The sequence below is a fragment of the Palaemon carinicauda genome, chromosome 33, assembly GCF_036898095.1.
Source record: "Palaemon carinicauda isolate YSFRI2023 chromosome 33, ASM3689809v2, whole genome shotgun sequence".
Lineage (NCBI taxonomy): Eukaryota > Metazoa > Arthropoda > Malacostraca > Decapoda > Palaemonidae > Palaemon > Palaemon carinicauda.
This window is the reverse complement of record NC_090757.1, coordinates 58,627,709-58,654,407: the sequence shown is the minus strand read 5'-3', so window position 1 is coordinate 58,654,407 and position 26,699 is coordinate 58,627,709. Positions and strand designations below refer to the sequence as shown.

General features: G+C 40.2%; 1 protein-coding gene across 1 annotated transcript in view; it reads left to right on the top strand.

The window, feature by feature from the left end:
- The window catches only part of ktub (Tub domain-containing protein ktub), a 130,448-nt gene extending 104,183 nt beyond the window's left edge, over positions 1 to 26,265 (top strand). Inside the window, exons 6-7 of the mRNA XM_068357027.1 lie at positions 11,913 to 12,065; positions 24,514 to 26,265. Coding sequence (XP_068213128.1) covers positions 11,913 to 12,065; positions 24,514 to 24,647 — 287 coding nt within the window. The 3' untranslated portion in view covers positions 24,648 to 26,265. The remainder of the gene's footprint in view (positions 1 to 11,912; positions 12,066 to 24,513) is intronic.
- The last annotated feature ends 434 nt before the right edge of the window (positions 26,266 to 26,699 follow it).

The following is a 26,699-nucleotide window of genomic DNA, read 5'->3' as shown; positions in this document are numbered from 1 at the left end:
AAGACGACATATTTTTAAAACTTATTGTACAGTGGGGAAAAATATTAACCATTATATTTGAAAAATCTATCTACCTACCATGGCACTTAACCCAATTTTTGGGGTGGCCAAAAGAAAAAGGGATTTTTCTTCGTTCCGCTTGGCCTAACAAGGGATTTGGCAGAGTTTGGTTGGTACTGCTAGGATTCCGCAGCTCACCCTCCCCCATTATTATTACTATTATTTGCTAAGCTACAACCCTAGTTGGAAAAGTAGGATGCTATAAGCCCAGGGGCTCCAACAGGGAAGATAGCCCAGTTAGGAAAAGAAACAAGGTAAAATAAAATATTTTAAGAAGAGTAACAACATTAAAATAAAGATCTATATAAACTATAAAAACTTTTAACCAAACAAGAGGAAGAGTAATAAGATAGGACAGTGTGCCCAAGTGTACCCTCAAGCCTCTAACCCATGTCAGTGGAAGACCATGGTACAGAGGAAGACTAGAGAACAATGGTTTGATTTTGGAGTCCTTCTCCTATGCTAAATTCCCTATGCTACTATTTCAGCGGCCACCAAAACGACCGGAGGAAATAGCAGAGCCTATCGGAACTGCATCACAATCGCTCGCCATCCATTCCTATTTCTAGCACGCTCTTTTGCCTCTCACGTCTATCCTATCACCCAGAGCTTTCTTAACTCCATCCACCCACCCAAACCTTGGCCTTGCACTTATATTTCTCCCATTAACTCTCGCATTCATCACCTTCTTCAGCGGACAGCCATTTTCCATTTTCTCTATATGGCCAAACCACCTCAACACAAATATATCCACTGTAGCGGCTAATTTCTTACGCCCATTCTCACTCTCATTACTTCGTTCCTAACCATATCTAATCAGGATAAAAAAAGCCATACTCCTAAGAAACTTCATCTTGAACACATTCAATTTCTGTCTTTCAATCACTTTCCTACCCCACAACTTCGATCCTTACATGATAATTAGTACAAACACTTTTTCTTACAAAACTCTTTATATTCATTCCTAACTCTCTATTCTTTACTACTACCTTCACTGCACCCCGCACTTCATATCCTTTTTTTCGCTCTCTTTATGTATTTCTGCTTCCACTTCACCATTTGCAGCAACAAGAGACCGCAAGCACTTAAACTGATCTACTTCAAGTAACTCTTTATTCAATCTAGCATCTTCCTCCCTTCTCTTGCATCTCGTAACCTTACTCTTACCTACATTAACTAGACTTCCTTCTGCTACACACCCTTCCAAGCTGTCACTAATTGACCCAGCTTCTCCTTCGAGTCTGCAACCAATACAGTATCGTCCGTAAACAATTGATTCACCTCCCACTCCTAATCACTCGTCTACCAGTTTCAGTCCTTGACCAAGCACTTGAGCTTTCACTTCTTAACAACTCCATCAACAAACAAATTGAACAACCATAGCGACATCAAATATCCCTGTCTCAGCTCCATTCTCACTGGAAACCACTCACTCACTTTATTTCCTATACTATCACATGCTTTACTACCTATATATAAACTCTTCACTGCTTGCAACAACCTTCAACCAATTTCATACCTTCAACCAATTTCATATAACTTCATCACATTCCACAATGCTTCCCTACCAACTTTATCTTAAGTTTTCTCCAGATCCATAAATGCCGCCAGAGACCCGTTCTTGAACAACGTTCAGTTGCATGTCCTCCAACTCCTTCAAGTTGTCCGTAGTAAGCTCCTCTTGGTGCTCCTTGAGAAGCTCATTAATGATGTCCTCATCGATGACCACCCCCACGGACCTCCCGAGTGTTACGATCTCGTCAACTTCAGTTTGTGGAACAGGTTAAGAAATGTTAACTTTTCGGCTGCAGCTCAGCCTATATGGAATCCCTCGAAGTCTCGCGCAGAGACAGCATCACATCACAGCTTTTTCCACTAAGATTTCAAGGTGTGCCTCGAAACGTCCTGCCAAGCTCATTCGAGGCACATCACATCGAAATGCTCCTTCCAAAATTCACGAAGGGCGAGTTTTGTGCTGTCAGTGATTTCGAAATGTATAGAGCTTCTTGAAGTTGGAAATCACTTACTGGTCCATGGGATTTAGGAGAGGAGTTTTATTAGGTGGAAGATAGAGACCCTTGGTGAAGGAATACTCTGCTAGGATATCTTCCCCAAGGCCAGGAGCATGAGCAGAGTCGTTATCCAACACCAGGAGACATTTCAGAGGGAGGCACTTCTCTTCCAAATATTTCATTACCCAGGCTTTTGCACTTGCCCTCCATATCACCAGAAACTTCTCCTATAACACTTTGTTGGCCTTGAAGGCTCAAGGAGTCTCCAAGTAATAAATCAGTAGGGCTTTCACCTTATAATCCCCATTGGTGTTTGCACACAGTGCAAGGGTAAGCCTGTCCTTCATAGGCTTATGCTCGGGGAGCTTCTCTTCCGCCGTGGTATACATCCGACGAGGCATTTTTTTTTTTCCTTTAAAAGAACAGTTTCATCACAGTTGAAGACTTGCTTGGTAAAGACTTCTGCCACTTTTGTGTCCAAGCTGGCAGCCTCCCCGTGCCGCTCCACCAAATGAATGCCAGATAGTCTTGAATTTTTCAAACCATCCCAGAGAAGCCCTGACCACTGGGGGTGCCTGCTGTGATTTCCCTTTCCCTGCATCGTCTTCGGCCTAAGCATGCACGAGATCACCGAAAATTGCACTGACCTTGTGGAAGATTGTCATGTCTATGTCCTTAATCCAAAGAAAAACAGTCTTTCCGTCTCATCATGGACGTGGCTTCTCTAGCTGGAAAAAAGGCCCGCCCCGTAGTAGGTGTTGCTGCTTTGATGGCTTCCTTCTGCTTAAGGATGGTGCCTATCAAGATGGATTTTGGCCATATTCCCTAGCGATTACTGTACACTAAACCACATGCTAGCCTCATACTGTACTTCTTGATTATCTCCAGCTTTGTCTCCATAGAATGTATCCTTCTCTTCTTTCCCTGAACATCAAAAGCATTCTTGTGACCCATGGCTAATATTGTATGTGTTAAACGCAACATGATACAGTACTGTACAATAAACAAAAGTGAAATCAACACGAATTCAATGTGAATGATAGGGCTGCCGAAACGAAATGGTCGAGGAACTCCCATACTTAGATGCATGATGGGATAGATTCTGATCAGGATCATATGGTGGTAACTAGCATCAGAGTAGGGAGGTAATCAGTGGGAGGATGGGATGATGGTGGCAAGTTTACAGTTTAGTTGCACACATTTTAAAATCATTCTCAGCGGCTGGGGGAATCTCGTACTCTTCTCGTTTCGTATCATGAACATTTTTTTGTAATACGAGGCGAAAAAATCTTTACATCTAGTTTCATACCATGAAATTTTCATATACAGAAACTTTCGTAACAAGAGGTATTACTCGTAATTGAGTAGACTCGTGTACCACGAAGGACAAACCTCTACAACCAATCAAACAACTATTTAATTTGTGAATGGGTCAAAAGAAAAAATAACTAGTCTGACACTCGCCTCATAAGGTAAAAACTTTGGAGGAAAACTAGAAGCCTATAATTAGTGAATTTCCGTTCTGCTAGATGGCGCTGGTTTTCATCTCATCGTCATTCTTGTCAGTCCTGAATCTATGATACATGGCAATCTTGGTCAGTCATCTCGTTATGCATTCTGTTAAAGTGCCTGATTGACATGCCCCTTCATCCAACAGATTTCCTATCTAAGGTGCCATGAACAAGCAGAGTACCAAGTATGCATGTTCCACTGCTTGGATTTTTTTCAAGGCATGTCTTATAAAAGACCCTATGCTCAGACCAGTACCAATTATGCAGGTTCCACTGCTTGGATTTTTTTTTCAAGGAATCTCTTGTAAAGACCCTATGCTCAGACCAATCTGTAAAGCTCTGGATGTCCTTAAATTGCATATTGGCAGAGAATGATGAGCAAGCAATTTTTCTCTTTGTTGGTTTTAAGGATTGAGTATTAGCTTTCTTAGTGAGGTAATTAGAATACGGTAACCCCAGATATAATTGCAAGGTAGACACTGGATAGGTGCTATTATCTCCCAGTCTTAAAGCTGCAATATAAAGAGGATCCCAGCTCGGAAGAGGGTTTTTATTTTTCAATAAAAACAGACGACCCGGAATCAAAACTAGGAGACAGTCACTAATGATGGAGCTTTCTGTAATGCTGAAAGTTCTAAAACTTTTGCTCCAGTGTCTGAAGTTATAAGATAATGAGTTTCTGTAATAACTCCAAGGAAAACAAATTGCCTAAGTTTGCCAAAAATGTAAGCACTTTCTCAAGAGACCAGGATATTGGAGGAATTGGCGGAGATGGTTGTTGTAAAGCAAAAGACAGAGTAATTTTATTAAACGCATACGAGTCTATAAGCCTACTTGGAAAGTTCTGTCAATGCAGATCTGTAATACAAGATTGTTGATGGCTAAAACTTCCATCTTCAAAGAGGAGATCCAGAAAGGAGAAGTTCCTGGCTATCTGCATGGACCTCCATCCCTCGGGAAGACCATCCATGCCTCCACATTGACTGTTTTTTTTTTTTTTTTAGTGAAAAGGGACCCCTTACAACTCGTCAAATAGGTCACATCGTGAACTGAAAATTCCCTTCTTTGTCAGACAACAACGGGCACTTATATCGTGCGAAGAGGAGAAAAATGTTTGTCAACTGATGGGACTTTATGCAAGTTTTAAGGAATTGGTGTTCAATATCCTGTACTTTTAAGCCCGGGGACTGCATTAAAGAACCCTCAAAGTTCACTTTAATCATGTATTGTGAGAAATGATGAAACTAATTTTAATAGGTCTGTGGTATAGACTAGGCTCCAGAAACCATCATGCCAGAAGTTTTATCCTGTATATTGCCCTTGACCAAGGGTTTTTAGGGTGTCCCAAATACATGTTTAATCATGCAAAGAGAGGAATGGATGAAACTTTGTGCAATTGAAAGATCAGTCTCTTGACTTCAATATGTCATAGGTAGAAACCCATAATGACCCCTCCCGTCTGTAAAGCACTTATAATTGCGTATTATAAATACTTAATGCACAAAGATTTTTTGTCGGCTGTCATCAAAAACTCCAATACCAGGAGTGTCATTGTTCAAATAGGTTATGAAAATATAAAAATATCCCCCCCACATCCATGACTGAAGCCTATGCACTATGCTCTTTACATACACTGTAGAAAAAATTATTTATTTTTATAAAGTTAGACCTACTGTAAACTGAATTTTCTTAACATTGTTCTGACTGTAGATATTTGTTTGTACTAAGTGTTGTTTATTAGAAAGAAAGCTATAACTGTAAGCATATAGTTGTGCATTAAACAGGATATCTTGAAATAGGTCTCATGACAACTGATATGACCTAACCCACTTTCAAGTGGATGACTCAGTTTTTAATATGATTATGGGTGTTCAACTCTAGGAACATCCCACACCATGAAAACAAAAATTTGTACTTAGATCCAAGAATAAGTACACCTTGCAGTCAACTTCGGAGAAAATTTAAAGGTAAAAGAAAGAAAATAGTGCCTTTTCACAGAAACCTAAAATCAATAAATTCAAATGCCTCAAAAACTCTACTGATGATCCTTCTGAAGGTGAGAAAACAAATTTTACAAAACAACTCATCAATATCAGTGATATGAACTTTGGTTGATTCAGATATTCATAAAATCATCTCCAATGTTCAATGGATTCTATTCTAAATTTGTCACTGACCCACTGCCATTAACAAAAATTGCATATATGAATCCTATTTTGCAGTCGCCTACAAGGAATGATGATGTTCAGGAAACACTGATACACTCGGTGCAAGTGGTAGAAGAAATGTGAACGTCCCATATGAATTGGCAGTAGCTATTGAAGCCTTGTCAACACAGGAACTAAAGAAACCACAGTTTGACAAGCTTGTTATATTCATGGGGGATTTTCATGTAGATCTAGCCTTCTTTGAAACTATGGGCACATTTGTCTAGGGTTACTTGTAGACAGTCTGATGTTCTGGCTGAAGGTTCCCTTCCTGGGTTTCTAAAGGGAAAATGTATAAAAGGTGCACATGCATTCACCACATTGCTACAACTGTTATAAAGAGAATGTTATTACAAACCTTCTTCGATAATATGAAAAATGATTCAAGTAACTTTATTAGAGAACTTAAGCCATTGAAAATTTAAAGATATGGAGTGTTTTTCCAACAGAGAAGAATTCCACCCTATTCAGCAACAATATGAGAAGTGTTTCAGACAGATGATGCATGGTTAGTAAGACAGCTGCCTATTCGGCACTCTATATTTACCTTATCAATTGACCCTATCGGGAACTACAAAAGGCTGTTAGACATCGAGATAATCCAAAATATTATAGGTGTTATTTACCCTGAATAGACCAAACTATGCTTGGGGTTGTCTGCATCTACAGAATCTTCAGAATTTGTCACTTGATGCATTAGATGCACTGAAGGCTGGAGGATTCTGACTAGAAGAACCAAAAAAATTGTTCTCCATAGATCCAGTCCAGTTGACTTGACAATGGAACAAATTGTAAGCTGGGATGCGACATGAACATCTACTGATGTAACCCACTTTGGAAACTCTGAAAATGCATTTAGAAGATGGTGTGTAAGTTTAACTTAGAGAAGTCTTACAGTTTCAGAACTCGAGCAGCTTATTGGAAGCCAATCTGACAAAAAAATGCAAACCAGCTACAAAAGAGTCTAGTAATGAGACAAAGATCTCAGAAGTATTTATCGACACAATCAAGAGTGTTTATAATCCATTTGAGAAGTCTGATTCTGAAGATACAGGTCTGATCAACATTGCCACCAGTAGTGTGTCTACTTCAAAAACAGCTTATTATCTGATTGGTAAGCTAAAGTGTGGTGCTGAATTTAGGGACAGATTTATAAGAGTGAAAAGATAATGACACCCACTTTGTGAAACAAGTCAAATATATCAAAGTTGAAAATTTTGCATCTGAAAATGTTAGGAGAAAACCTACAAAGGGCAAAAAGGCTTTCAATGCTGCAGAAGGGGTTCTTGATGCCTTGGTGAATATACTGGCAAGGATATCACTGATAGATGAAAGCAATGTTGAATTGCAGGCGATAGTGTCTTATCTAGTAAGAAGACCTATCAGGTATTGGAGTTTTTGAAGACAGCTGACAAAAAAATCTTTTTGCAGTAAGTATTTATAATACGTAATTATAAGTGCTTTACAGACGGGAGGGGTCATTATGGGTTTCTAGCATTGACATATTGAAATCAAGAGATATTTTTCAATTGCACAAAGTTTCATCCATTCCTCTCCTTGCATGATTAAACTTGCATTTGGGACACCCTAAAAACCCTTGGTCAGGGGCAATATACAGGATAAAACTTTTGGCATGATGGTTTCTGGAGCCTAGTCCATACCACAGGCCTATTAAAGTTAGTTTCATCATTTCTCACAATACATGATTAAAGTGAATTTTGAGGGTTCTTTAATGCAGTCCCTGGGCTGAAAGTACAGGATATATCCAACCACAAGTCCAATTCCTTAAAACTTACATAAAGTCCCATAAGTTGACAAACATTTTTCTTCTCTTCGCATGATTGAAGTCCCCGTGGTTGTCAGACCAAGAAGGGAATTTTCAGCTCACGACGTGACCTATTTGATGGGTTGTAAGAGGTCCTTTTTCACTAAAAAGAAAACAGTCGGTGCGGAAGGCATGGATGGTCTTCCCGATCTGTGGGTGTCCATACAGATAGCCCCAAACTTATCTGCCTCCTTTCTGGTTCACCTCTTTGAAGATGGAAGTTTTAGCCATCAGCAATCTTGTCTTAAAAATCTCCAGTGACAGAACTTTTGAATCAGGCTTATAGACTCGTATGGGTTTAATAAAATTACTCGGTCTTTTGCTTTACAACGACCACCTCCACCAATCCCTCCAGTATCCTGGTCTCTTGAGAAAGTGCTTACATGTTTGGAAAATTTAGGCAATTTATTTTCCTTGGAGTTATTACAGAAACTCATTATTTTATAACTTCAGACACTGAAGCAAAAGTTTTATAACTTTCAGCATTACAGAAAGCTCCATCATTAGAGACTATCTCCTAGTTATGATTCCAGGTCGTGTTTTTATTGAAAAATAAAAACCATCTTCCGAGCTGGGATCCTCTTTATATTACAGCTTCAAGACCAGGAGATAACAGCACCTATCCAGTGTCTACCTTCCAATTATATCTGCAGAGATTGAAGTCTTCAGAAAGTAACCTGTCTCAAAATACCCAGACCAACCAGCTCTTTTCAACAGGGGCTACCGTATTCTAATTATCTCACAAAGAAAGCTGATACTCGATCCTTAAAACCAACAAAGAGAAAAATTGCTTGCTCATCATTCTCTGCCAATATGCAATTTAAAGACATCCAGAGGTTTACAGATTGGTTTGAACATAGGGTCTTTATAAGACATTCCTTGAAAGAAATCCAAGCAGTGGAACATGCATACTTGGTACTCTGCTGCTCGTTCATAGCACCTTAGATAGGAAATCTGTTGGATGAAGGGGCATGTCAACCAGGCCCTTCAACAGAATGCATAATGAGATGACTGACCAAGATTGCCATGTATTATAGATTCAGGACTGACAAGAATGACGTCGAGATAAGAACCAGCGCCAGCTAGCAGAACGGAAATTCACTCATTATAGACTTCTAGTTTTTTCTCCAAAGTTTTTCCCTAATGAGGCGAGTGTCAGATTAGTTAGTTTTTCTTCTGACCCATACACAAATTAAGTAGTTTAATTGGTTGTAGAGATTTGTCCTTCGTGGTACACGAGTCTACTCAATTACAGTAATACCTCTTGTTACGAAAGTTTCTGTATATGAAAATTTCATGATATGAAACTAGATGCAAAAATTTTTAAGCCTCGTATTACGAGAAAAAAAAAATTCATGATACGAAACGAGATACAGTACGAGATTCGCCCAACCGCCGAGAAGAATTTTAAAATTTGCTTGGAACTAAGCTGTAAACTTGCCACCATCATCCCATCCTCCCATTGATTACCTCCCTACTCTGATGCTAGTTACCACCATAAGATCCTGCTCTACTATTAGTCAGCGTCTATCCCATCATGCATCTAAGTATGGGAGTTCCTCGACCATTTCGTTTCGACAGCCCTATCATTCGCATTGAATTGGTGTTGATTTCACTTTTGCTTACTGAACAGTACTGTATCATGTTGTGTTTAACTCGTACAATATTAGCCATGGGTCACATGAATGCTGCTGATGTTCAGGGAAAGAGGAGGAGGATACATTCTATGGAGACAAAGCTGGAAATAATCAAGAAGTACAGTATGAGGCTAGCATGTGGTTTAGTGTAATCGCTAGGGAATATGGCCAAAATCCATATTGATAGGCACCATTCTTAAGCAGAAGGAAGCCATCAAAGCAGCAACACCTTCTACAGACGGGACTTTTTTCCATCAAGAGGAGCCACGTCCATGATGAGATGGAAAGACTGCTGCTTCTTCGGATTAAGGACAAGGAAATGACAATCTTCCACAAGGTCAGCGCAATTTTCGGTCATCTCGTGCATGCTTAGGCCGAAGATGATGCAGGGAAAGGGAAATCACAGTAGGCACCCCCAGTGGTCAGGGCTTCTCGGGGATGGTTTGAAAAATTCAAGACTATCTGGCATTTATTTGGTGGAGCGCCACGGGGAAGCTGGGAAGAGAAGCTCCCCGAGCATAAGTCTATGAAGGACACGCTTACCCTTGCACTGTGTGGAAACACCAATGGGGATTATAATGTGAAACCCCTACAGGTTTATTACTTGGAGACTCTTCGAGCCTTCAAGGCCAACACAGTGTTAAAGGAGAAGCTTCTGGTGATATGGAGGGCAAGTGCAAAAGCCTGGGTAATGAAATATTTGGAAGAGAAGTGTCTCCCTCTGAAATGTCTCCTGGTGTTGGATAATGACTCTGCTCATGCTCCTGGCCTCGGGAAAGATATCCTAGCAGAGTATTCCTTCACCAAGGGTCTCTTATCTTCCACCTAATAAAACCCCTCTCCTGAATCCCATGGACCAGCAAGTGATTTCCAACCTCAAGAAGCTCTATACGTTTCGAAATCATTGACAGCACAAAACTCGCCCTTCGTGAATTTTGGAAGGAGCATTTCGATGTTGTGATGTGCCTCGGACTCATTAATCAAGCTTGGCAGGACGTTTCGAGGCATACCTTGAACTCTTAGTGGAAGAAGCTGTGATGGATGCCGTCTACGCGCAAGACTTCGAGGGATTCTATGTAGGCTGAGCTGCAGCCGAAAAAGTTAACGATTTTTAACCTGTTCCACAACCTGAAGTTGATGAGATCATAACACTCGGGAGGTCCGTGGGGGTGGTCATCGATGAGGACAACATTAATGAGGTTCTTGAGTAGCACCAAGAGGAGCTTACTACGGACGACTTGAAGGAGTTGGAGGCCATGCAAGTGAACGTTGTTCAAGAACAGGTCTCTGGCGGCAATAAGGAGGATGATCCTATGACAACATCAGAATTAAGCAGGCTCTAGTTGCTTTTCATACACTGCCATATTTTCTAGAAAATGAAAGCCCTGAAAAGGTTACACAGGTCATGTTTTGGTGTGTAATTACCTTTGTCTGACTCATTTCAGGAACATTTAAGATGCAGGCAGAAACAAACTTTCTTGGATAGTTATTTTTTAGAGTCCATTAGTAAGCAAAGAGAAAACTCAAAGTGATATGAAAAAACAGAGTGGAAGTGAGGAAGATATTGAGGAAATTTATTAAGTACAAAATGTAAAAATAAGAATAAAAAAATAAAGATTTTTTTTTGTTTCGTAAAGTTAAATGTTAACTTTTTTGATGCCATTTGTTAATGTTTTGTAAAGTAGTGTTAATGTTTTCTGCCACTTGTTGATGTTTTATGCTGTTTGTCCTCCTCTGCTGCCACTTTCACTTTCGGACATCGCCTAACTCGAAAAGGCAAGGTTCTACATTTTCGTTATTTTCCATTTATTATTGCATAACTGTATGTTACTTTCATTTACAGGTATTAATGGTTAGGTTAGGTATGGACTGATCCATATAGTTTGTATTTCATTGTGGTTAGTACAGAATGGCTTTATTATAAAATTTAAAGCAATGTTTTTGTAGGGCTTCGAATGAATCACGCGATTTACATGTAAAACATGACTCGTATGAAAAGATAACAATACAAAAGCCATTCCAGAATGAATTAATTTTGTATCTAGAGAGGCATTACTGTTTTGCTCTGGTATCAATCCGTGGAGACCACACAGAACATTAACCCCAAAAAAAGGTTTCTGATAAAAGGAAGAACATATTTTTTGGAGTTGCTGTGTGCTCTCCAAGACCCTTCCTCCTTCCTAGCTTCATCCTATCTAGAGAGGCATTACTGTATTGTGCTGGTATTAATCTGTGGAGACTACACAGCACATTATCCCCAAAAAGGGTTTTTATAAAAGGAAAAACCAATTTTTTGAGTTGCTGTGTGCACTCGTCTTGCCTAGCTTCATCCAGAGAAGGTGGACATTTGATTCTCACTTAATATAAATGGTGGTGGCTTGGAGCCAGTAATGCCTAAACTCGTGGAGTCTCCCTTATACTGTACACACAGTACGTGCTTTGCTCATTAAAACACTGGCCCTACAACAGGACAAGACAATATTTTTATGATAATTTGGCATATTGGACTCCCTGTTCAAGCTTTTTACATTAAAGTCTTTGGAGGCCACACACCATCCCCCAAAAATTGTTTTTTCCCTTCATCAAAACCACTATTAGAGTTCTGGTTTAGAGGCTTTAAAGTGATTAAGGTCATTAACTAATATCTTTATCTTTTACAGATCGATGGAAGAACAAGAACATGGACCAGTTGATTGAGCTAGGGAATAAGACACCTGTCTGGAATGATGACACTCAAAGCTATGTCCTCAACTTCCACGGCCGTGTAACTCAAGCTTCAGTCAAAAACTTTCAAATTGTTCATGAAAGTGATGGTAAGTTAATTTATAATGTACTGTATGCTCATTTGCAGAATTTCTTGGGTAAACTGCTTTGATCATATATTACGTTCAATATTTGTTCTGTAGTTTATCATGGAACTCTGTAAAACCTCTCATATTGGATCGTATAAATTTGGGTGTACTGTACTGTTAATAATTCACCCCCATCAACAGTGACCGTTTTAAACAGTTCATACAAATTACAAGCTTTCAACATTATTAATGCTCGACAATTCAATTAATGGTGGTCAATTGGTGTACAAAATAGCTGATCAGCATGAGAAAATTAGTAGTTAATGACATTAATTTTTTAACAGGATTACCTTAAGGGGGCCTGACGGCCAGCCAATGCCATTTTTTAAGGACAGGACTATGACATTCATACCACTTAATAAGGTGACTTTAGACATCTCCAAACTGCATAGGATTTTTGCCCCTGACCTTCGGTTTTGCGACACTAGGGCGAATTATCCTGAAAATGAGCGTTTTTTTAAATTCTATCTTCTCCCTTGATAATTATTATTAAGACCTGGGATTACTACCCTATATAGACCTGATGTAGAACTCCAATAAAATGAGTTTTTTTTCTGAATTCATTTGTTCATTATGGTAAAGAAATAAACCCTAAAATTCCGGAAAAAAAAAATTAAGAGAAAAAGTATGAAACAAAAATTGGAGAGTGCTCAATTTTCTTGTTTTTTAATAAATAAGTTATATTCCAAATTTCAATGCTATACCTTTAAAACTAAGGAAGAAGATAGAATTTGAAGGTCAATAAGTATAGTTTTGAGATACAGGCGTACAAAGTTTTTCTTTGCATTTTTACAAAAACAATATTAATAAATCCTGATTATTATGAATTTTATGTTCCTTTCGTGGGTATTGATAAACGAAAAAAATTATTTATCACAATTTAGTCATAAATGAAGATCCTTTTGCTCACTATCTTACTTCTTTTGTCTCCTGTCAGGCAAGGAGCCCGCTCCTTTATCCACACCACTCTCTCCACTATTGACATTACTCTTCTGAACTCTTAATAGAGCGAATTGTCTTTTTCCTTATGTTAGAAAGATGTTGAAATTGTCTTTTCCTTTTTGAAATGATAAAATTCTTGCCAAAATCGAGAAAAACAAACTTAAAAATGGTGAATGTCAAGAGGTCAACCTCAAATATGTAACTTCTATGGGGTTCGTGGTAGGACTGAAGGGCGAAGGGTGTAATTCACCGTGTGATATATCATTTTGTGACTAGTGGAAGCTATACAGATGCCATTGTTCACAATTTCTTTTTAATATAAATGTAACGATTATCAAAGTTTACAATAACAGCATTTTCTTGTAGGAAACAATGTTTTTGATTTATTGAGTTACTTTTACTAATTACCCTGTAACTATGAAAATAAGGGATATTTTGATTAAATATTTCGTATATGCATTCTCCATTGCTATACGAAGCTCGGTGAATTTTTTTCAGGATTTTGTGTTTTTCTTCCTATACCCCCATATACTGTATTGGCATTCTGGCTGGGGCCCCTTTAGGTGAGATAAGATAGGGATTCCTTTCCCAAATATTCATCAACAAACTTGAAAAGGTCTTATTATATTTAGTTGAATCTTGTGCATTTGTTATTTTTGAAGTTTTATTTTTTCTTTACACTAACAACCAAGAGGAGTATATAGTATGTACCTTGCTATACGTTTGCTGATTTTGTTCTTTATGACCTATGTGATGCTTGTTAAATGAAAAAAATTCACAATAATTATGGATTGTTTAACCCTTTTACCCCCAGGCTATTTGGAAATTTCCAACCCTTAACCCCCAGCGGGTTATTTTTTTCCCAGCACATTTTGTAGTATATTTTTTTTTAAATTGCTCTAACAGCCTTAATTTTTGTCATAGAGAGGTCAGGTTGGTCTCATTCTCTTGGAAATTGCCTGAATTTTTTCAAAAAAATATAAAAATATGAAAAAAAAAAAATTTATAAGATTTTTTTGCAAAGGGATGGCTTTTGTGAAACTTACCAGTACGTCCTTTGGGGGTAAAAGGGTTAATGCATTTCAAGTGAGGATTGCTTCTCTAACTAGTAAATAATTTTACAAATGCTAAAACTGTAAAGTATTGAATTTAAAAGAAATCTAAACATTAAAAATTCTTGTTTAATCTTTGGCATATACAAACCTATTATTCAGTAAAATAGGGTGATTAGCTGTTACATTTGTTAATGAGGTAGATTATGACATGTGGCAAGCAAGAGCAGTGAAGATGTAATGTTGCAGTCTCATAGCAAGGCTATTGATTATTTTGCTTTTATGTACAGTTTTGAATGTTTGTATGTTCGGTTTGTCTATCAATATTGAAACAAAGTACGTCAATATGAGGCTAAAGGTGGGCGATGAAACCGGTTTTATGCCTAAATTGAAGGTAGTTCCAATCTTTGTCATTTATAGGGGACATGATTATTTACAATTATCCCCACGTGAATCAGTCCCTGGAGAGTATGTCAGCACCCAATAGAAATTGGATCTACGTCAACATTTTTTTATTTTTTGGGGTCGAGTTCTCCCAGAGAAAATCGTACTACATCAAGTTTGACAGCTCTTGTGATGCCAGCAATGAGTTTGACCTAGAGAGGTTTTGCAAGTCAGTCAAGTAGTCCCTTTATAGCTTTTCTGAAAGAGCTGGCAGCTAAGACTACTCTGTCACCCGTGTTCCCGGTACCAATGAGGCCGTAGAGGGTGTTGGCAGTGCCAGTGAAGCAAGTACTGTATTTGTGAGATCTAGAAAGTAGGTGCTTCCAGTACCCGCACTTGTGCCACTTGACTCCAGTGCCAGTGAGACAATTCTGTAAGACTCAAGAATATCTCACCAGTCCCTGTGACCCCTAGCCCAAAACCCATATTTCCACAAGCTGGATGATCAGCATGGTTACCTGATAGCCAGACCAACTGGAGATACACTGCCCCGAGCATGCTTTCCATCGACTATTTGTTGGAAAAGCTTGATCACCCACTTTAGCCTTTCTTACATGGATGATGGAGCACAGCTCCCTTCTCTTCTAGGACTACTTTTGTACTTTAAATTGCAAAAATGGCACCTTTCAAGGGCATTGTTTAACAGCCAGGGTTGTTGGGGGACTAGCCATAGTACATGCTTATTGTTCTCAACCACAATCTATAGATTTCTTGGGTATAGGATACCTTTTCTGTCGAACAACCAGATCCGTCATCTGTCCCCAACTATGTTGCCGGTTATCATCCTTGGACCCAACTTCTCATATTGGTTGGAGAGGAATAGATCTCCTGAGAACCTGCCAAGTTCCCAGCTCTTGTGAGGGTTGAAGGAACTTGGGATTTTCCAGACCCCAAGGCACTAGCCTTCGGTTAGAAACAATGTAGCACGATCAAAATAACTGGGATCAGAATCACCCAAGGTGGAAAAGGATATTTGAAAGGGATGATCCAAAAATTATTTAGAAGTCAATTAACTGGAAAGGGAATGTAATGAATAATGATGACAGTACTCAGCCGGATGATGTTCATTTCAACGAAAGGCTCTTTAATCCTGATCCCAATCTTGAAAATCTTGAGGAGGTGGATCAGTTTAAGTACTTGGGGTCTGTTGTTGCAGAAAATGGTGGAGTGGAAGCAGATGTATGTCAGAGTGTGAGTGAAGGATGCAAAGTGTTGGGGGCAGGAAAGGGAGTAGTAAAAAATAGAGGGTTTTGCATGAATGTAAAGAGAGTTCTGTATGAGAAAGTGATTGTACCAACTGTGATGTATGGATCGGAGTTATGGGGAATGAAAGTGATGGAGTGACAGAAATTGAATGTGTTTGAGATGAAGTGTCTAAGGAGTATGGCTGGTGTATCTCGAGTAGATAGGGTTAGGAACGAAGTAGTGAGGGTGAGAACGGGTGTAAGAAATGAATTAGCAGCTAGAGTGGATATGAATGTGTTGAGGTGGTTTGGTCATGTTGAGAGAATGGAAAATAGCTGTCTGCTAAAGAAGGTGATGAATGCAAGAGATGATGGGAGGAGGTGGTTTGGCCATGTTGAGAGAATGGAAAATGGCTGTCTGCTAAAGAAGGTGATGAATGCAAGAGATGATGGGAGAAGTACAAGAGGAAGGCCAAGGTTTGGATGGATGGATGGAGTGAAGAAAGCTCTGGGTGATAGGAGGATAGATGTGAGAGGGGCAAGAGAGCGTGATAGAAATAGGAATGAATGACGAGCGATTGTGACGCAGTTCCGGTAGGCACTGCTGCTTCCTCCGGTGCCTTTGATGATCACGGAGGTAGCAGCAGTTGGGGATTCAGCGTAATGGAGCTTCATCTGTGGTGGATAACGGGAAGAGTGGGCTGTGGCACCCTAGCAGTACCAGCCGAACTTGGTTGAGTCCCTTGTCATGCTGGGAGGAACGTAGAGGAGAGGTCCCCTTTTATATTTCATTTGTTTGATGGCGGCTACCCCTCAAAATTGGGGGAAGTGCCTTGGTATATGTATGTAATTATACGAACAGACACACTGTTTGGAGAAGAAAATCACGTAATTGACCTATGCCAGTATATATTTGAAGTATTAAAGATTTATAATTGAATTTTTTTTGGGGGAGGGGTGTTGATGTATGAGGGGTTTGTTGTGATGGTTGATGAATAGCCTTATATTTCTTTATGGAAGAAAATATTTTCATTTTCCAGGACAAAATATTTTATAATGTACAGGGGAAGATGTGTTATTGTTACAGAATAAAACGCACTGTTTTTTAAACCAAATATAAATATTGTACTACATACAAACGTGTACCCAGGCACTTCCCCCATTTTTGGGGGGTACCCGACATCAAACAAATGAAACAAAAAAAGGGGACCTCTGCTCTCTACATTCCTCCCACCCTGACAAGGGACTCAACCGAGTTCAGCTGGTAATGCTAGGGTGCCACAGCACACCCACCCCCGTTATCCACCACAGATGAAGCTTCATAACGCTGAATCCCCTACTGCTGCTACCTCCGCGGTCATCCATGGCACCTGAGGTAGCAGCAGGGCCTACTGTAACGGCGTCACAATCGCTCGCCATCCATTCCGATTTCTAGCACGCTCTCTTGCCAGTCTCGCATCTATCCTCCTATCACCCAGAGCTTTCTTCACTCCACCCATCCATCCAAACCTTGGCCTTTCTCTTGAACTTCTCCCATCATCCCTTGCATTCATCACCTTCTTTAGCAGACAGACATTTTCCATTCTCTCAACATGGCCAAACCACCTCAACACATTCATATCCACTCTAGCTGCTAACTCATTTCTTACACCCATTCTCACCCTCACTACTTCGTTCCTAACCCTATCTACTCGAGATACACCAGCCATACTCCTTAGACACTTCATCTCAAACACATTCAATTTCAGTCGCTCCTTCACTTTCATTCCCCACAACTCCGATCCATACATCGCAGTTGGTACAATCACTTTCTCGTACAGAACTCTCTTTACATTCATGCCCAACCCTCTATTTTTTACTACTCCCTTAACTGCCCCCAACACTTTGCATCCTTCAATCACTCTCTGACGTACATCGGCTTCCACTCCACCATTTGCTGCAACTAAAGACCCCAAGTACTTAAACATTCAACATGACATTCTACCTCGCACCACCTTCCTTTCTCGTACATCTCATAACCTTACTCTTACCCACATTAACTCTCAACTTCATTCTCTCATACACCCTTCCAAATTCTGTCACTAATCGGCCAAGCTTCTCCTCCATGTCTGCAACCAGTACAGTATCATCCGCAAACAACAACTGATTTACCTCCCATTCATGGTCATTCTCGTCTACCAGTTTCAATCCTCGTCCAAGCACTTGAGTATTCACCACTCCATCAACATACAAGTTGAACAACCACAGCGACATCACGCATCCCTGTCTCAGCCCCCATTCTCACCAGAAACCAATCGCTCACTTCATTTCCTATCCTAACACATGCTTTACTACCTTTGTAGAAACTTTTCACTGCTTGCAACAACCTTCCACCAACTCTATATAATCTCACCACATTCCACATTGCTTCCCTATCAACTCTATCATACGCTTTCTCCAGATCCATAAACGCAACATACACCTCCTTACATTTTGCTAAATATTTCTTGTATACCTGCCTAACTGTAAAAATCTGATTCATACAACCCCTACCTCTTCTAAAACCACCCTACTTCTAAGATTGCATTCTGTTTTATCCTTAATCCTATTAATCAGTACTCTACCATACACTTTTCCAACTACACTCAACAAACTAATACCCCTTGAATTGCAACACTCATGCACATCTCCCTTACCCTTATATTGTGATACAATACACGCACAAACCCAATCTAATGGTACCATTGACATCACAAAACACATATTAAACAATCTCACCAACCATTCAAGTACAGTCACACCCCCTTCCTTCAACATCTCAGCTCTCACACCATCCATACCAGATGCTTTTCCTACTCTCGTTTCATCTAGTGCTCTCCTCACTTCCTCTCTTGTAATCTCTCTTTTTCTCATCTCCCATCACCAGCACCTCAACACTTGCAACAGCAATTATATCTGCCTCCCTATTTATCCTCAACATTCAGTAAACTTTCAAAATATTCCACCCACCTTTTCCTTGCCTCCTCTCCTTTTAACAACTTTCCACTTCCATCTTTCACTGTCTTCAATTCATGAATCAGCCTTCCTTACTCTCTTCACTTCTTTCCAAAACTACTACTAATTTTCATATGAATGACCCCAATCTTTGACCCCACCTCCAGTCAGCTGCCCTCTTTGCCTCCCTTACCTTGTGCTTTACTTCCACATTTTTCTCTCTATATTTTTCATACTTTTCTACACTATTATTCTGCAGCCATTCTTCAAAAGACCTCTTTTTCTCTTCCACTTTTACCTTCACTCCTTCATTCCACCATTCACTGCCCTTCCTCATGCTGCCTCCAACGAACTTCTTGCCACACACATCACTTGCAATCCCAACAAAATTTTCTTTACTAACTTCCACTCCTCCTCTAAATTACCAGTTACTCTTACTTTCACTTCATCATATGCCACTTTCAACCTTTCTTGATATTTACTTTTTACCCCTGGTTTCATTAGCTCTTCAACCTTCACTAGCTCCCTTTTACATCCACCTACTCTATTCCCCCACTCTTTTGCTACAACTAATTTGCCTTCCACCAAAAAATGATCAGACATACCGATAGCCATACCCCTAAACACGTGCACGTCCTTCAATCTTCCAAACATTCTTTTAGTTATCAACACATAATCCATTAATGCACTTTCTACCACTCTTACCCATGTATACATATTTTTATCTTTCTTTTTGAAAAAGCTAGAACTTATCGCCATCTCTTGCTCAACACACATATCTACCAGTCTCTCACCACACTCATTTTCACCTGGTATGCCATACTTCCCAATGACACCACCTACCTCTCCTGTGCCCACTCTAGCATTCAAGTCACCCATGACAACTACATAATTCCTTCTACCCAGTCCTTCTACACACCTAGTTAATTCATTCCAGAACTCATTCCGCTCTTCACTTTTCTCACAGCCTGCCCCATATGCACTGACAAAAGTCCAACAATGTACTGTACATAAAGTTTTGTTAATAAAGAAAAAATTAATAGTTGGAGAACACAGTAGGAGTCTTCCATTGTGGAGGGTCTTGCTCTCATTCGGGAGAGCAAAAAACTGGGTGTGGCACCCCTGATACCAGACAGGTGAGGTCCTGGTCATTATTATGCCCCTCAAGGTTTGAGATTTTCTCTAGCGCTTCCGTGGTCAGACCTTGCTAGTGTACCTCTGGACTGCGTGAACCATCACATCTGAGATATCTCGTGTCCAGTAGATCCAGCAAGATCATGCTCACAGCACTTGGGAGGCACTAGAGGTTCTATGTGCCAGAGTTGTCTTCTCCGTCACCTCTACCAGTTGACGCATTAGTCTGACCTGTTTGGAAGTCTTCTTGGCCTCTTTGAGTTGGCAGCTATGGCTACCCGTGACTACCCTCCAAGCAGTCTCGTAAAATTACCAGTGATCAGGTGCCCTGACATAATTTGCAGAAAGCTGTTTAGTTATGAACAACCAACTCTCATAACAACAGCTATTTTGCTTACCCGACTGAGGATTCTTTGAGGTAGATAGTAGTGGAAAAGCATAGGCGTCGAGACCATCCCATGGGTGTTAAATCACATTCTCAAATGCTGCTTTGGGATCTGTAAATCTGTGAGAAATCTATCGTCAGAGAAAACCCCCCCCCCCCCCCAAAGTCAGGATCTCCATTGCTACTGGATGACATAAAGACCACTCCAACCCAAACTACTTTGATCTTTCTGCTCAACTTGTCTATGACATTTCTTCCTTATCCATAGGATAAAGTAAGTTCAAAAGGTAATCGCATTGTTCTCTGCCCACTCAAAGAGTTCTCCTGTTTTGAAAGTGGAGAAATTCCTCTTCTGATTCAGCCAGAATCAACCAATCATCCAGGAAGCAGAAAAAGCGGATCCCACCTGTGAGCCCACAATGAAGTTAACGAAGACTCATTAAGGACCTGGGCGCCATCAACAGGCCGAAGTTACCACTACCCGGACGTACTTCCGGGAGGATGGATTTGAAAGTAAGCATCTTTCAGAAAGCCAGTCCCCATGAAGTTGTGCAGCCTTATCACTTGCCTGACTTAGGTCCATCTCTATCGTGATGGGTGTCTGGAAGATGAAGTTGCCGAGATGTCGATTACCAGCCTGCAAACAAACGCCTTCCTTATAGGAAAGTTGACTGACCTGTGAGCCGACAGCGAGGTTAGCAAAGACTCGTTAAGAACCTGGGCGCCATCAACAGCCCAAAGCTACCACTACCCAGATGTACTTCCTGGAGGATGGATCTGAAAGTAAGTATCTTGCAGAACCCAGGTCATCTGACTGTGGCCCATCTCCATCATGAAGGGCATTTAGAAAATGAAGTTGCTGAGAAATCGATGACTGGTCTCAAACAAACACCTTCCTTACAAGAAAGTTGACTGAAGAAGCCTGGAGAGCAGTTGTAAACCCCTTGAAATGCACCCTTCAGCAGCATGCTTTGCACTTCTTTTGCAGGGCAACTTCTGTCAATCCCTGATGATATGATGATGTCATTGCCATAGAATGAATTAGAGGAGAGGGAGAGTTGATGAACGGGAGGAGGTATCAGGACCGGAGGATCTTCACTGTTCATCTTTGCTCCGTGGAAACACCCACCACCTCCACCAAATGGGCTGCAGGTATCCCACCACTGGTGGTTAAGTAGGGGCAATGCCCTCCATTGCAAAGGTATTTTCTTCTACCTCAACCTTGAGAAGGAAAAGACTACACAGAGGGGTCAATGAGGATGGAGTGAGGGTGAGCTCCTTCTCCTCTGTACCAGTCTTTGGGTTGATCGAGAAGCAGGTCTCCTTTGAATGACGTCAAAAGTTGGGCCTAGCAAAAATACACTGCCCACTGAAAAATGGAGTCCTGAGTTGTTTTCATCACTTCTCAATTGCCATATTTAATTCTGCTGATGGTAAAAGCCAAGATGCCCTAAAGGAGTGTTTTGAAAAGCAAGGCATTTTAAAGGACAAGTTGCGGAAGTTAGACCCTCCCAAAAACTGATGCACTTGTGAAACGTAGAGGTCACTGCTTGGTTCATTAGAGACTCTGCCCTGAGCCATGTGAGGACAATGTCCTTAGAGCTTGCGTCCTGTTTGGGTCAGTATGATCCTCAGTGTCTGCTAAGAAACTACATTACCAGATCAGTGGTCAATCCAGAATGACACCTGCATCGTTGCCATGGCCCTGACCTCTATGCTTGATACCTTCGTCCGAAAAGGAACGGAACTGTTACTAATCATTCCAAAGTCTAGAATCAGCAATGCAATTGCTGAATCAAGAGAAAGAGAAGATGGAAAGGAGGACCTGTTAGTATAATAGTATTGTGCTTACGCTGTCAAGTGAAAGCCAATAGGATCAAGCGGGAGAATCTCCCGGCTCTAAGCGACTCCTTGGACCCAGAGACCAGTGTCCCTACCTTGGTTAAGGTCTGGCAGTGGGGCACAGAAGTTCAATCCCCGCCGTTTTGTCTTTTAAAGGTGTTATTGCTTTTCCGGGGCAGTTTACTTTCCGAGTGCCGCAAAGCAACTTGAAGAAAGTGGAATGTGTATCCCCCTCTTCAGCCTCCTAAAGACCAGGGACTTACCTGAGGAAGGTCTTCAGAACCTTCCAACTCACCCTCTGTAAGTCTTCCTCTACAGGAACATTGTCTCTTGGCCGAAGGAGCCTCTTGCTGTGGAATCCTTGCTAGTTGAAAGTGGGAAAGTCTCAAATCCTGAGGGCAAGCAGTCTTGGTCTTGTTGTTTCTACTCTATTTCCAATGGAAGCATGCCGAGAAGAGGTTGCTAGCCGATACACTTAGGTCTGTGTCCTGTTGTCTAGAGGGTGGTTTGTAGGTAAAGGATCGAAGTTCAATGCCAATAGTTCTCTAATAGAGAAATCTCTCTAGGAATGGGTTCTCTCCCTAGTGTCTCCTAGTGTCCTTTATCTTTGATGAGCATGATGCTGGGCTAAGAGTTGGGTGAACGGAATTCGCCCTCCTTGGAGTCCTCAAACTTGCTAGGGGTATCTGAGGAGAAAGCATCCTCTAATGAACAAAGGTCAAGGATCGCTTGCACAATTGGGGTGAGTGACCATTGTCCTCTCAAGGAAAGATCATAGAATCCTTTGAGCTGGAAAGGTGCAACCTATTGTTATCCTCTTAACAAGGAAAGCTTGAAAGAAGAGCATGTCTAGAAGTGTTTGGAAGTGGCGTGAGTATCCAGAAGAGAGCTTCAAGGAACGCATCTGATAGGGCAGGAACTAGAGAGAAACTTTGACGATCACTGGGGAGGCAATGGCTCTAGTCTCAAACGCGTCTAGGCAAGGCTTGTTCACGACAAGCTTGGCAAAGGAAACAGAGCTTCCTGGGGGAATGTCTAGCAGTGTGAGGTGATGATGATCTATGCCTGCAAGGGGCATGATCAGGTGAGGGACTGGAAAGAACATGTAAGGCAGGAACCTGGACTGCAAACAAAGATGCAGGCAAAGAGCATCTGGAACTGTGACAAAGCCAACGACGAGACATGCTCGTTGACAGGCTCTAGTAAAGTGATCACTGAGGATGCTCATCTTCTGTGAGAGTGCAAGGGTCTGTTAGTCCTAGAAGAAGGTAGTCTTCATAGCGAGTCCTCCTTGAATGACAAGAGAGACCTCCTTTGAGGGCAGGGTCTAGGACCCTCCTCTGGAGAGGAATGATCGCGCCGAGCTTGCGCATGCTCTTAAGGGCGATGCTCGGGAGGCAAGATCCTAGAGGGGCAAGAGTAATCGTCACGCTGAAGCGATGAAGGTCCAAAGAAAGGCATAGTCATGGAGCTGGAGAGGCAGGATTAAGCACATTGCTCTGCACGCAATGGGATGATGACCAAATTTTTGGGGGCTGGTGGGGCGATGACCTCTGATGGGTGTCTGGAAACTAGAAACTGCAGCAGCGCATCCTCTGAAGGGGAACCTTGGTTACCCAAGGAGGGCCACAGCATATGCTTAACGCCGACCTCGGAAAAGATGTGGGCTCTCCCTAATCCTGTTATATTGCTATGGGAAACAGATGGATCTCCCTGCCCAAGAACTTGCCCCAAGGTTAAAGGACCACCATCTTAACCAAAGAAGAAGAGTCCCGGGGGTGAAAGAAGCTGCCCAGTCCTTCTATGAATGACCTCGAAGGTGAAGAATTCCTCTTGGGCCACTCACAAGGGGAAACGTGGGAACAAGCATGCCCTCAGCACTGCGGACACGACATATGAGGATCAACCTCAGGGGCACTCACAGGTCTTCAGCTATACACATGAATTTACTGCAGGTCTTCAACTGTACTCCCAGACATTTTCACATAACAGGAGGCATCCTTGAAGAAAACTATCGCACAAGCAAACCCACAGTAACATAGAAAAAGTAAGTTGTGAAATTCTGCCAATAAAGAGCTTTAGCCAGAGAGCTGTGCTCTCACTGACTACTAGAGTTCTAAGTGAATTGTCTTCAAGCCTTCTAAACCAGTCACCTCTTGGCTACCTAGTTATAATTTTATCGGCCATGCACCAGCTTCGCTGTTTTCTAGTCTCCTATGGTAAAGGACGATGGTTTGTATTTGTGTAGGAAAAAATAACTGTTTTTCATACTATAATATCCATGAAACATTTTTCTTTATTTTCAAAATTTAAAGTACTAACAAGTACACAGATTATAAAGATATTTAAAAACTATCCTAAAACTTTATTAATTTTTTTTTTTTAAGTACTTGTACGTACCTTAATATAAACGCCTACAGTATATGATGAAAATTTTCCTGCCTGCTTTCCAGTTGATTACATCATCATGCAGTTTGGGAGAGTGGCAGAAGACGTGTTTACAATGGACTACCGATATCCTATGTGTGCACTTCAAGCCTTTGGTATTGCACTCTCTTCATTCGATTCCAAACTAGCCTGTGAATAATAATCTAGTTAAAAAAATAGAAAATAACTTTTAAATGATGCGAGTGAAATGAATTGCCAAGACAGAGGTTTGTTATGGTACATTTAGGGATGAAATGATACATTTTAAAGTGTCTATGTCAGTGGTTGTACCAAGCTGCCTAATATCTTGTTCAATTATTCACATTTCCTAAGCTACGGTGGAATGCGATGCTTGTACTTTGCCACTAGGTATTGTTGACTATAATGAGATATAATTGTATTTATGTAATACATAAATTTTTTAAAAGCTACACAGTAATTTGGAATGTATATTCTTCAATCACCATTTGTTATTTCTGTGTATGAGTGACACACTAAAATAGCATCTACCAAATAACCATTGGTATATATGTACAGTACTACTCTACAAAAGGTGTACTTTTCTAAGACAATAGCCTTGTGCTTACTAAAATTGTGATGAACAGAATGCTATATACTTTAAATTATACCTTAAAGGTTCACGCTTAATCATGATCTTTAAATTGAGGTATGGCTGTACAAATTTAGAGCAGTAACATAGAGAATAAATGTATGAATGTGCTCATAGCTTAAACAGTAGCATGCAGTATGAACTTTTCAAAGTTTGATGTTGATTTTTTGAAAAGGATAATTGCCTACCCACCATTAGAAGTTGCAGTACTTTAGTCATGATCTCAGATTATAGAATTGTAAACTAACTTCTTGGTGCTGTAATGATACTGCAGCAACATACTACTTGAATAAATGTATTATTCTGTTTATTTTATAAACTCATAATTATTAACATAACTAAAATAAACATTCTAGTTTAGCCCTATACTTTTGGTCAAAATATGTACATGTATGCCTATGCAATAACAGGCATTATGAACCAGAAATTCCAGTTCAGGGCAATTAATTTGTAAAGTAGAAAATTAAGTAACCATGAAATTATCTATCCATTTAAAATTTCTCATCTATCCTATTAAAGGGACGATCTAACAAAGAGTTTGATAAAATCAAAATTCAGAAATAGAAGGAAAATTATCTAGGAATCTTTGGATGATATTTACACAGTGGTCACTAATGGCAAAATTCCAATATTCCAATTAGGGATTGAAATAGACATGTTCAAAGGTATCCTAAAATACAAGAAAGGATTAAATATCTGGATATTTTACTTAATTACCACAACAATCTTCAAGAAAAAAAAATACAGAACATAAGGAGAGGCCCAGGTACAGTACATGATTTGGCAAGGGAAAAGAATGTCAGGGGGACTGATATAACAGATATCACAGAGACTAGAGAAGAGCACAGCATTCATAAATTGAATAAATGAGAAAATTTCAATTACTGTATCTACAATGATTAAAAATACCTTTAAAATATATTGAACTGACTATTTATTAAAAAAAAAAAATGTTCGTATAGGCTTCATAACCTTTGCATAAGTTCAACTGTTTAATACACATTGAAAATATTAAGATGAGCTTCGGTGGAGATTATGACAGTGATTTATTTTTTTTTAAAGACTACTGACATCACAACAAAGTTAGTAACTAGAAGGGCACACAGTAGAGTGCAGACCTCTGCCACAGCACATGGCAGCTTATTTCTCGTTGGCGTTTATTTTCATACACTCAAATATGAACCAAGTTTGAAGTCTCTGTGACAAGGATGTCCAAACGTATGGGTGATTACACGATATGGACATTTTGCTTGTCCGTGACCTAAACCTTTGACCTCCCAAAATATAATCATTTCCGGCTCTTTACGTAGAATTAAAAAACCCTGCATTTCATTACTTTACAATTAAAATTGTGGCCGTATTGTTCATGACCAGACTTTGACCTTTTGCTTGTCCTTCCCTTGGACTCGACCTTCGACCTTAACATGTATTAATTGTTATGAAATTTCATACACTCAAATTTGAACCAAGTTTGAAGTCTCTGTGACAACGATGTCTAAATTTATGACTGATTACGTGAATTGGACATTTTGTATCACCTTGATCTTCCAAAATTTTAATAATTTCAAGCTTTTTACATAACGGTTAATCCTTGCAAGTTTT